The 12,176-nt window shown below is 39.8% G+C and overlaps 1 protein-coding gene across 1 annotated transcript in view; it reads right to left on the bottom strand.

Annotated features, from left to right (window-relative positions):
• The window catches only part of LOC117490370 (polypeptide N-acetylgalactosaminyltransferase 10-like), a 71,770-nt gene extending 60,670 nt beyond the window's left edge, over window positions 1-11,100 (bottom strand). The window contains exon 1 of the mRNA XM_034140088.1: window positions 10,942-11,100. Coding sequence (XP_033995979.1) covers window positions 10,942-11,100 — 159 coding nt within the window. The remainder of the gene's footprint in view (window positions 1-10,941) is intronic.
• Window positions 11,101-12,176: the final 1,076 nt, after the last annotated feature.

Consider the following 12,176-nt stretch of genomic DNA (forward strand, 5'->3'; position numbering starts at 1 on the left):
TTTGTTAAACTACTGATACATTAAACCAATCAGGCATTACAAGATTCCCAATTGGTATTTCACCAAATAAAATAACAAAGTGTTTGAAGATATGTTAAATATTGTAATTAGTTTTGTCATTTGCAGCATTGTAGAATTTCCTTTGTATTTTCCTTATACTTGAACCTTAAAAAAGGAAACTGATTTAGGTCACTGCCCAAATAAGATAATTACCAGTTTAGAGAAGAGCATGTGAACACACCACAGTGTTCCCAATATGTTTTAAGTGGCACAGCTGAGGGAGAAGACCATAGAGTGACAGAAACCTGCCTTAGGGAAATGGTTTGTCTGCTATGGACACTCAAACTGTTCCTCCTTTCCCATGAAGCGTTGCTGTTTTTACTGTCATGACTGTTCCATGACTGCCTTATCCCTGGATCTTTACTGCCAGGCAACCAGGCAGGCAATGTGAACAATATTCTGCTTTGTCGTTGCACACATACAGAGACTTAGCTTTTATCTCATATGCACAAAGCACACAGCAGATTGCCTAAATACCACGGAGTACGAGCTTCTAAAAAACATCACTTCTCAAAGCATACTGCTGGAAGAAGAAAAAAAGAATAATCTCTCTAGAAAAACTAAACTTGTGGGTTCTCTTCAGAAAGATACATTTATCGTGGGTCAGGTACTGTGGTCAAGTACACAGAGTTGTTCAGGAAGGACAAATAAAACAGGTACACCCAGCCAAAAACAATATAACTGAACACAACAGGTTAAGGTGAATTTTTTTTAGACGACAGTAAAAAGAACGGTCTGAATTAGGGATGGGAACGATTAATCGAATATTCGAATATTCGAAATTATTCAGGTATTCGAATAATTATTCAGGTAATCGAATATGAGTTATGAATATTTTTTTTTTTTTTTTTTTTTTGGGAGGGATGCCTAAGTTGATTACATATTATCAAATTGAATAATTCAATGTATACGACAGTGCCATAGCTAAATGTGTTAGGTGACGTCTAAATGTGTGTTTTGCTCCGCTCACCGGTCCCTCACAGCGGGCAGAGCTGCAGGTGCTGATCTCTCTCTCTCACGTCCGGTAATTCATATAATAATATTTCGACCAGGTTAGTGAATGCGGTGTAGAGTGCAAACTATGCCAAATTAAACTTATATATATATACACACATACTATACCTTGCTATACCCGCAACCTCCGTTCCAGCTGAGAGGGTCTTCTCTACAGCTGGCCTGATTGTGAATCGCCTCCGCACATGAAAGCTGTAGGCCTATAGCTGTCAAACTGTGATCACCAGTTCAATACATTTGACAAATTTGACTTGGTTTCTATACTTATTTGAACATGTATTTATTTATTTCCAAAAGTTATTGAAAAACATTTTTTCGAAAAAAAAATGTTAGAACGTTTTTTTATAGGATATTTACATTTCGGTTAACCGGTTAACCGTTTTTTGGGGGGTCGAATATTCGAATATACATTTGCTTTCAAATTCCCATCCCTAGTCTGAATGGCAGTCTTTAACAGGAGCATTCAACAGAGCAGTACAGCAGCAGTACTAGTAGTCGTAGTGGCCTTTGGTTCAAACGTAATCGAGATTACCAGTGGCTGATAATAAGGAGTACAAGGGTCAGAGTCAGTGTTCACATATACAACGTAAGGAGAAAAATGTATACTACTCGCTGAGATATTTTGACTTTCAGTGCCAAATTGTTCAAGTTCCAACGACCCTGCATGGTACAGTTATCCTAATGCAATTCAACCTTGGAGATTCCTGTGTTTTGTTGTGGATATATATATATATATATATATATATATATATATATATATATATATATATATATATATATATATATATATATATATATATATATATATATATATATATATATATATTTTTTTTTAATCAAATCAAATGAATGGAATGGAATTCACAGCTGGTTAAAAATGCAACCTCACAAGTCTATTAAGTCTCTACCGCTGCATTGTATACAGTGCTGAGCAACACATATGCACAGATTTATAAGACTAGTGCCAACATTGGATATTTCAAATTTTGTGCAAACATAAATGTATTCTAGAGCACAAAGATGTTCGTAATCTGACCCATGGTTGGTGTGAGTGTGAAGCAGATGTATGCTGAATACAACCCTGCTGAAGGATCTTATTCTCTAAGAGGCTCAGCACTGTGAAGCACAGAGCTGGCCTTAAATTGGTGTCCAGGGATTAGTTTAATCAACTGAGCATAAAGAAAAGAAGCTCCATAACCCACGTGGCTGTAATTAAAAGCCTGACTCCTCACTCCGTATCCACAGGCTGTCTGCTGCACCTGTCCCTCATTTGGCTCTGTGCACTGATCTGGGGCAGCCGATCCCTGACAGGCATACAGAGCAGCTTCTGAGCACGATCAGCCTGAGCTGCAGCCAGCAGCGAGTCAACGTCTGCCTTGTGTGAGGAACCTGGGGAGGAAACGCTCTCCAACAAAGTCAGCCTGTGAACAAACACCGCTTTTACCCGCTCACTCTGCCTTTCTTTCTCCCGAGGTGTTTCTTCCCCTCCCCTCCTCTCTTAGCTCCGAGTGATAAAGTGCAACGACTTAAGTCTGCAGCGAGTAACTCTACTAGTCTTTGCAAATGACTTTCATCCCTCAGTCTCCCTCCTTTCCAGAGGCTTAAAGAGTAAAAGATAAAATCTCACTTCCTGGTCTAGCAGCACAGCTAGCCCCCAGCTCAGTGAGGCTGCATCAGGCACTGATTTAACAGCTTATCCCCTAATCTAAATTTACGGTAGCCATGAGACTTCGAAATCTCAAATCAACTAGAGTTCACTTTTGCCCCACTGTTGTAAACCTGATGAACATTGGGATTGGTAGGGGCCATCGTCATAGTTAAAATGGTCAAATAACAAAGAGAGATGAATGATTCAAATGCAGTTTGAATGGTCATGATCTGCCTTTATTTGTCTTCCAAAATACTTTGGCTAACTTTATCGTTACACAAATAAACTAAGGCTAGACCAAGAAGAACTAGAGAATGCAATTCCTGAAGAAATTGCTAGTGGGAATGCTTTATGCTGAAAAGCTGACGCTAAACTGCTATGCTGAAATGTAATGTGTAAGAAGAAAGTGAAGAATTTAGATTGAAATGATACATGAACACTGGGGGCTTGAATGTGTGATGAGAGAAGAAAAGAAAGTAAAAAGGCTTGGAAAAGCAGCAGAATATTTGAACTGCAAACTTTTGAACTAACTTAATGGCGAATGATCTGTCGCCATGCCAACGGCATTTGATGACATCCCATAATACGCTTAGATGCGTTGATGGCTGCATCGTTACCAAACCTGTGAAGTTTTGGGCTGTTTGGAGCATTTTCACTGAAGTTATGAGAAAACCGTGTTTCATGGCGAGCATTGTGTTGCCATGGCAACAGCATTTGAAGAAATCTCAAAACTGTCCCGTAGATGTCTTCACGGCTGGACTGTTAGCACACATGTGAAGTTTGAGCACTTTTTGAACATTTTCATAGGAGTTATAGCGACATCGTCTTTTATGGCGAGGGAAACGGCATATGATGAAACCCCATAATTAACGTAGAGCTGTTGAGGGCTGGACCGTTAACCATTATCTGAAGTGTGGTGCTGTTTTGACCCTTTTCATAGGCGTCACAACATCGTGTTTTATGGTGAGGGATGCGTTTCCATGGAAACGGCATATGGTGAGATGTCAGATTTGACGTAGAGCTGTTGAGGCATGGCTTCACCGGTCTGGCAGTATTTTAAGGTGTCCAAAAATGACAATAAAATAGCGGTATGCAACGTGTGTGAAGCAGAAATCCTGCAGTTCCGCCCGCTGTGACGGACCGGTGAGCGGATAAAAACACACACTAAGAGTTAGACCTAACACACTTAGTTAGTTTATCTACCTCTGGAACACGCTAAACTAGTTATAAATATATGTATTCTTCACTGTCGGGTCACTCATTACTGGATCAGTGAGCTGCATGAGACGATACTGACAGGCTGTCAGGAGAGAGAGAGAGGGGGAGAGAGGAAAAGAGAGCGATTCCGCTCATTTATCCCGTGTTATATCCAAAGTTAATGTAAACTTGAATAATGTACTTCATTTGAATGTAATAATTATGTTGGTTGTTGTTTGTGGAAGCGCCAGTGAATGAGCCCCATTAACTGAGTTTTAAACATCACTTTAAATGGAAGATCCCCATAGGCCCCGCCCACTCGATCGGGTCGGCAATCGGTATCGGCCGATACTGATTCCGGCGATCGGCCCCAAAATTGGCGATCGGAGCATCCCTAATGATCACAAAATAAGGGTTCAAGTATGATGATCAAAAAAGATGGAGGTCTTAAGAAAGTAAGTGTAAGTGTCAAAATCATGAATTTATTTTACAAGTTCAAGACTAGCTTTACCATGCCCTTTCTGGAGTTCCGTCTCTATAATATGTAACTCTCTGAAAGACAAATGAGGTCATCACCACTAACTATTTTGCAGCATAATAAACTCTAATGAACTCTCACAACTGTTATCGTAAACCATATTAAATTGTCTTAATCCTACTCTCACAGCCCCTCTAATTGCTCTTAACCTCACAGGATTCACAGTTGATGTGTATTCGTAATTGCAGAGAGCCCCCACTTCCCTCACTTGTGTGCAGACATAAGAAATTCACTGCAGACTTAAATTATTCCCGATTCCAAAATGTGCCTTGAGGAGGCTTGTATTTTCCTCAAACCCTTCGTATGCATGTGTGATGCAATCTGTAAGAGCGGTTTTGCACGGGCAGCCTAAATCCACTCAATTTTGTTTCAGTGCACTTTTGACTTGCGCATCCTTTAGGTGCCGCCTCGAGCGTTCTCAAATCACTGCCTGCTATTGGCATGAAACATCATTCCGTCTCTCCCACATGACGTCAACAGAGCAGAAAGGAGAGATTCTTCACAGAACCACGGGCTAAACTTATATTCAACTTCAATGTTTATCAGAATAGCAGCAGAGGGGAAACAGACAGGCAGCTCCAAGTCAAAATGGTTTGGTTTTATTTTTTTTTAAATATATTTTTGGGCTACAAAGCAAATATTTTCATGAATTTATTTAATTGGGTCCCATCATGTCTCAGCACACATACTTGCAACCTTATTAAAACCAACATGTGTTCTTCAAAATGATTTCAATATATCAAAGTAAATGAATAAAGCATCAAGTGTTTGTTTATTTCCCTCAAAGGGACACATGTCAGACTTTCAATGTTTTCCTCAGGCCTGTGGGAGCCCTGGAGGACAAAGGGGTCAAACAAATATCTGATTTGCATTGTGCAGGAATACATCACAAGCAGACCGCCTGGGAATTCAAAATCAGACTGAAGCTCTGGGAGTATTTATTCAGAATAACAGTTTGTTATAGAGTAATACATTCACTGGGAAGCGGCAGCTAAACAGGCGATGACTTCAGAGGCAGAAATGAGAAATCCAAAGATGGGGGGGTGCTAGTGGAGCACGCTCATCAACTTGGGTGCTAGTGGAGCACGCTCATGAACTGTTTCTTCTTCTTCAACTCGCTGCAGAGTTACTGCGGAGCGCATAAAACAGACCCTTCACACGATAGCAGAGTGAACAGGTACAAGAGGGGTAGTTCATCGATCGCAGATGGCGTTGTGCTCGCGGACGGATAAAAAAAAGATTAAACCTAAATGGGTCGCGAAATATACTTTGGCGGACGTTAATATACCTGGGCGGCCCGCCCAAGTAAAGTCTATGTGTGGCAAACCCTGAAAACATTTGTTCAGCAAGATTTCACCTTGTCCTCAGATCATTGTCAATCTTCCAGTTTGTGTGTACAGACAGAGACAATCCCGAATATAAAAACAAATGTAAATACAAATATGTGTGAAAATATCTATATATACACAGAATATATGAGCTATATTAATTAATAAGAGCAAATCATTGCTGAACAGCCTTCTTTTGGCTTTAAAATCAGAGAGTGTGTGTGTGTGTGTGTGTGTGTGTGTGTGTGTGTGTGTGTGTGTGTGTGTGTGTGTGTGTGTGTGTGTGTGTGTGTGTATCACAGAGTGTACTGTACATGTGTCAGAATGAAACGCACAAGGTCCGGCCGTGATGAATGAACAGTAATCCAGCCTGCAGTTTGCGGCTCATAAATGTAGCCTCCAGTGCAAAGAAGCCTGTATGATTCTCATTTCTCTGTGACAGGGCCGTGAATCTCCGCCAACTTTCCTTCTAGTGCACACTTTGTCTTCTAGACTTTTATCAGAGTGGATAACAACCTGTTAGCCAAAAAAAAAAAACAACAGCGCCATGTGCCCCAAAAATGGAATCTGGATCATCCTTCCTATAGCGCGAATATTTATATACATCCAATGTGTTCCTTTTTGCCATCAACTTTTCTTTTTGATGTTTTGCTCCTGTTTTGCTCACATTTTAAGGCTGTGGTAAACGACTAGCGTTCCCTTCTTTGGTTATTTCATAAATTCCTCTAGAATAATTGTAATTGGTGTTTTGCCGTGCATGAGGAGTCTCCATGTGACTCACTAGCAACAAACTCTGTGTAACCAAAAAAACCTAGTATGGACTAAATGATGTTCTATCAGACAGACTTCTCTTGTAGATTTGTATTTAAAAATATACTCATTTGTTTTTTTTAAAGAGCAAAAAAGTTGTTACACGATGTGTTTATTTACTTTACTTGATGTGGCACAACATCTTTCACCCCACATTGGTTATAAAAGCACAATTACATTTAAAGGTTGAACAAAAACACTCAAACCTCCACTAACACAGTCACAGTGCAGTCCACCATTTCTATTTTAATTGAGTCTGGGGCTCATTAAATTCCTCCATGTTTGGTGAAGCATAGTGGTTCCCAAAGTAAGCATAAAAAGTCACAGTAAAAGCAGCTCAAAGAAATGCCGATACATCTCTGTGGGACACAGTGTAAGGCGCCCAGAGGAAGTAAAATGTATACTACTAAATAACTACCTTTCAAAAACGGAAGACATTTTGTTCAACAGAATACCGTCCTTACTTCAAGTTAAGGTGCAATATGTATCTGCAAATCCGAACAACATTACGCTTTGTGACTTGTAAGGATATAACTTTAAGTATGAGGATCAACTGGTATTACAAGTCTGGTGATGCTAACCCAGCTTAACTAAAACTGGATGAGGAAACAGAAGTTTGCGTAAAGGCCTTTGCATGTCTGCCAGGCTATTGTCAGTTCATCTGCAGTAGACCGTGTCCAATCACTCAGACAGTTAGCTGGGCAGCACAGTAAGCAGCAGCTCAGACTATAGAGGTCTCTTTTTAATTCTACCCACTGCTCTCATATTCTCTAACCTCAACTTAACCCGAGTGGCTGGAGCAGGCGGGAGGAAGCTGATTCACCTCTGCTTCAACAGGCGTCCTTAATAAGAGATGGAAAATGTGCAAATTGCCTTTCTGTCACTGTCACAGTGGGGAAGGTCTGAGGCAGCTCATGTTTGCTAGAGTAGTATGATATACTCATTCAGGAACCCTATGCATGGGCAACTGATTACAGCCACTACGACATGGCTACAGTTGTGTTAGCATAGTATACAGTAGAGGATCAAATGCTCAGAGAGAAAATTTGATGTAGATATGAAGGTACATTCCTGATGTGAGGCTGGCCTTTTGTTCAATCAGCAAGTTGAGAAAACTAAAGGTCAGGAATGTACCTGAATGGGTACATATGAGGCGGGCCTTTTCAATCAGCAAGTTGTAAAACAAAGGCCTTATTGATAAGTCACAAAGGTACACGGATAGCAAACACAAGATAACAATATGTGATATTTAACACAAGCTTCTGAATCCAAATAACATTGAATCAAGGAAGACTCTGGATCTACAAATATCATCCAAAGAATAGTTTTAATATTGTATTGTCTTGGAAAGCAGGTGCATAATGGTGTTATAAAATATAATGTGCAGGGTTTCCAATGGCTTCCTTTCCTGAAATGAAGACATTCAGAATAGTTTTTAGGGGAAATGTGCAGAAGCCCAATATCACACAGCAACAGCCATTTCCAATTTTGACCAATAGGTAAACAGAAATAATGATAACTCTCGAAAAAGGTGAGAACACATCTTGATAAAGGGTTATCCTCTTAAAACCTTTGGAAATTAATGAATACAAATAACCTTGTTTCAAATGTTTGTTCCCTGTTTTTGCTAACACACCAATAATACAAATTCGGCCTCAATTTTCAAATCTGCCTGTTGGTTTATTATCAAACTGTTTTCAAGGTTGACAGCTGTTATGAAAGTTTGCTAGTATGTAACAGGCTTTTTCTGGCCTTGTGTTTGTCCCTTTAATCCCATTCATAGCATCTCTTGTTAAGATATAAATCCAGACTTGAGCTAAGAAAAGTAATCCTTGGAGAAGATCCGTGCCAAATAAACTGGCTTTATCATTCTCACAATATGGCCTGTAAATTCACTTTCACTGCTGGTAACAAAACATGGAAAACATCACTGTGGGATTTTGGTGGGGATTTGTTAACATTTACAGACTTAATAATGAATTTATAATGAATGTAATTGTTTGCAGAGCTATTTGATACATTGTTTGAATTGTATGCTGCCATAAAGTGGACCTATTATGCTATATTGGAAAAATATATTGTAGGGCCATACCTATTCAAAACATGTCTGTGAAGTTTTTTGCTTAAAATACCAAACAGTTCACCCATTGTAGCCATGCCTCATACTGCTCATACCCCTCTTTTGCAGCCCTGTTAGAGAAACGCGGATTTTGGGTCCTTAGCTTGAAAAATAAAAAAAGAGGAGGCGGAGCTAATGCCTGATCAGAATTCTACTGGAGATAAAGTTAAATTCTGCTGTGATAAAACGCCATCCTGTTCTAAACCACATCAAAGATTATTTCTGAAACAGTATGGAGCTCAAATGCTTTTTCTCTTGCGGGTTTATCACAAGGTGAGTTCCTTTTTTTATTTCCTGCTTTTTAAACACATGTGGTCTCCAGTACAGGTTAGCTCTGAGTGTTAGCGAGGCTTGCTAATGTAAACAAAGATGAGATTACGTCCAAAACACGTCAGGCATTGTTTCTGATAGCAATTTTCTGTGGGTCCGCTGCCGATTTGATGTCAGATCGGCAGCAAATCTGTATCCGCTCGTTGTACCCCTGTTTTTAAAATATTTGGGTACGGAGGAAAAGAGAGAGGGTTTTATTTTCTGATGCTGCGTGAGTTCCCCGACGCACCGGGGACACATATTTATGTATAAAAGACATCACAAAGTGCATTTTGCATGATAGGTCCCCTTTAAGAGATATGTGTACCAGATATTTTAAAGAAGAGCTCTAGATGAAGCTAAACTGCCTTCACTTGGTCCTTTTCATTACATTCCTGCTATCCTTCCAGTCAGGAAAGTTTGCTGAATTTGGACAACTATTCACCATCCAAAACTCACACATGCACACACACAAATGCCATCAGTGAAAGCCTCCATTCAGCATATTTGCCTCATTTAGAAAAGAGGAGCTATTATTGTCTGCCAAATAGGGTCCGGTTTGGAGGGTCAGTTCTGATGATTTAATTCCACACATTCTGACACAGTTCCTAACGTTTTCCTCAACAACAAAAATCGAAGACGTAACTTGAATACCCTGACGCTGAAATTATTAAAAAATCTATTCAGACTTCTCTATCCTGTTTGTGCAAAAATATTTTCTCCCCTGTTCGGACAAAAAGATGGAAAACCCTCTTTTACAAAGTGCAACTTAATCAATTCCACCAAAGAAAGATGACAACTGGAAATGGCCTATATCCACATTGTCACAAGGAAAAATATTAATAAATCATTATATGAATATACAAAATACTACAAATCAACATTTGCATGGATAAAGAATGCTAAAAACTAAAAAAGTGTCAAATCAGATAAGCAAAACAATGAAATGCTTTGGCTGCCAATTCAAAAACGTTGGCTTCATATTGACAGTTTCCTATACGTTTGTCATCTTTTTCCACACTGAAGAAAACAATAAGTTAATCAAGTTATGAAGCACAATCAAATAGATATGAATTATCAACAAATGTTTTTAGTCATTACCAAAGAAAATGCCAAGTGTTTGCTCATTCCAGCATCTCAATTGTGAGGATGTGCTGCTGTTTTATGTTTTACATTATTCAAATGTGACTATTTTTGGATTTTGTATTCTTGGTTGAAAACGTCAAGCTCAGGGGAACTCCTGGTTAACATCTTATAAAAGTTAGCAAACAGATTCCTTGACAATGGAACAAAATAATTAGTTCCAGCCTTACATGCAATAACAGTTATATACATGCCCTGACTTTAAACTGTTATGTTTGCTCATATGATTAATTGGTCTGGATCTACAAAATAGTGACAAAGAAGCAATGACCCAATGGCCATGTGAATACATAACCAAGTGTCCCCCCCACCCCTTTTGTTGCCCCCTAACTATGTGCTGACGCCTGTCAACCTGTGAACGCAGCACCCACCGCCTGCTTCACATTTTTTGACAACTTCCTGAATACCGTGTTATTGAAACTTTACTGTGACGCCCTGCTTTGCTGGCTTAGCTACGTGGCCCCCTTTAAATTCATCCTGGCCTCTGTAACTCATGACCTGCCATGCTTGCACAGTGCTACAAGAAGGTCCATTTTGTGAATCACATCACACGCCAACACACACTCACAGTAGGGGAATGTAAATGTTGATGGTATTGGGGGGTGAACTGTTGAGGCAGGGGGAAGTACGCAGCGGTTCTTTGCTACTGCTGCAGCGAACAAACACTGTAGCATTTGTAGGATTTCTGACGGTAGTTGTTACATGGTGAGACAAGCGACATATTGCGGATTAAGACCTCCCCGCTGCACCGAGCCACCCACGGCCGAGCTCCTACCTGTATCTGGGGGATGCCGCCCGGACCTTCCACTGTGTCGGGCGAGTTGTCGAACACTCGGTCCCGGTACAAAGACCACAGCCCGACGTTTGGGAGGAAAAGAAGAGCCGCTATGAGCAGTCCAGCGAACTGCAGCAGCCTCTTCTCCTTCCGCCTCATTACTCCGGGAGAAAGCTTGTGAAGTAGCGGCGGTGGAAACTAGCAAGCCCCGAACCCCCAGCTTTTCTAAGCCGAGACAACTTTCACTCTGACTGGGGGACGGACACCGGCGCTGTGACGCTCCACTCACGGCTCCGACCTCCGCCGCTAGGGGCACAGCTCTGCACATCAGCCAGTGGAGGGGGGGAAGCATGGGAGCTTTTTTATTTATTTATTGATCAGTTATTTCAATACAATCAGAAAAAAGCACATATACATCAATGTTAATTACATTAATTCAAAAGCAAATATAAAAACAAACAAAAAACATAACACAAGTGGTCAATCAGGAATTAAGGTGTTAAGACATTGGTAAAATTGTAAGGCTTTTGCACAATTTAATAAATGTTTTGTATAATTGTATGTCATTAAGAAAAACAATAAATAGGAGGCATTTTGATAAAGCGACAAATATTGTCTATTTAATGGTGGCCCCTCTACAAGAAGAGTGTAATGATAATACAATTTTAGGTAGTATTGTATTGTAACAAGCCGAAGTTAACTGGAATGTATTTTGTTTTTCATAATGTAATTTAATAACATTTTAACTACTGAACCATCTCTGTTACTTAAAGAAAAACACCAATGTATTTTATGTTTTCTGTGTGATGAATGACTTCATACAAAACAAAAAATATTAAAATGTTGAACACTGTCTTTATCTCTTTTGTCCCACATGATGTGCCCCTCTCATAAAATCACTGGCCCCAACATGGCCCCCCAGGTGGGAGTTCAGCCAAAAAAAGATTGATGTTTTTAAAGTATTGTAACTTCTCCAAAAATATATTGCTTTTCCCATGTGTAATCACAGTTATTAGATTGCACTGTAAAGTTTAATAGCTTGAGCTGAGTGAAACTATCATCATAAAAAAAGTTCTATGACCAGCTGACTAGTTGTGCTGCCTTCAAAAGCACCTCGGAAATAGGATTAAAGTTGTTTTCTGGCATAACGAGGACATAAGCCCTTTAAGTGGGCTAAATCTACCCTGTAAAATGGCAAATTCATATAGTCAAGCATATGGAAACAACTTGATATT

This window comes from Trematomus bernacchii, unplaced genomic scaffold (genome assembly GCF_902827165.1).
Source record: "Trematomus bernacchii unplaced genomic scaffold, fTreBer1.1, whole genome shotgun sequence".
NCBI classification, from domain to species: Eukaryota; Metazoa; Chordata; class Actinopteri; order Perciformes; family Nototheniidae; genus Trematomus; species Trematomus bernacchii.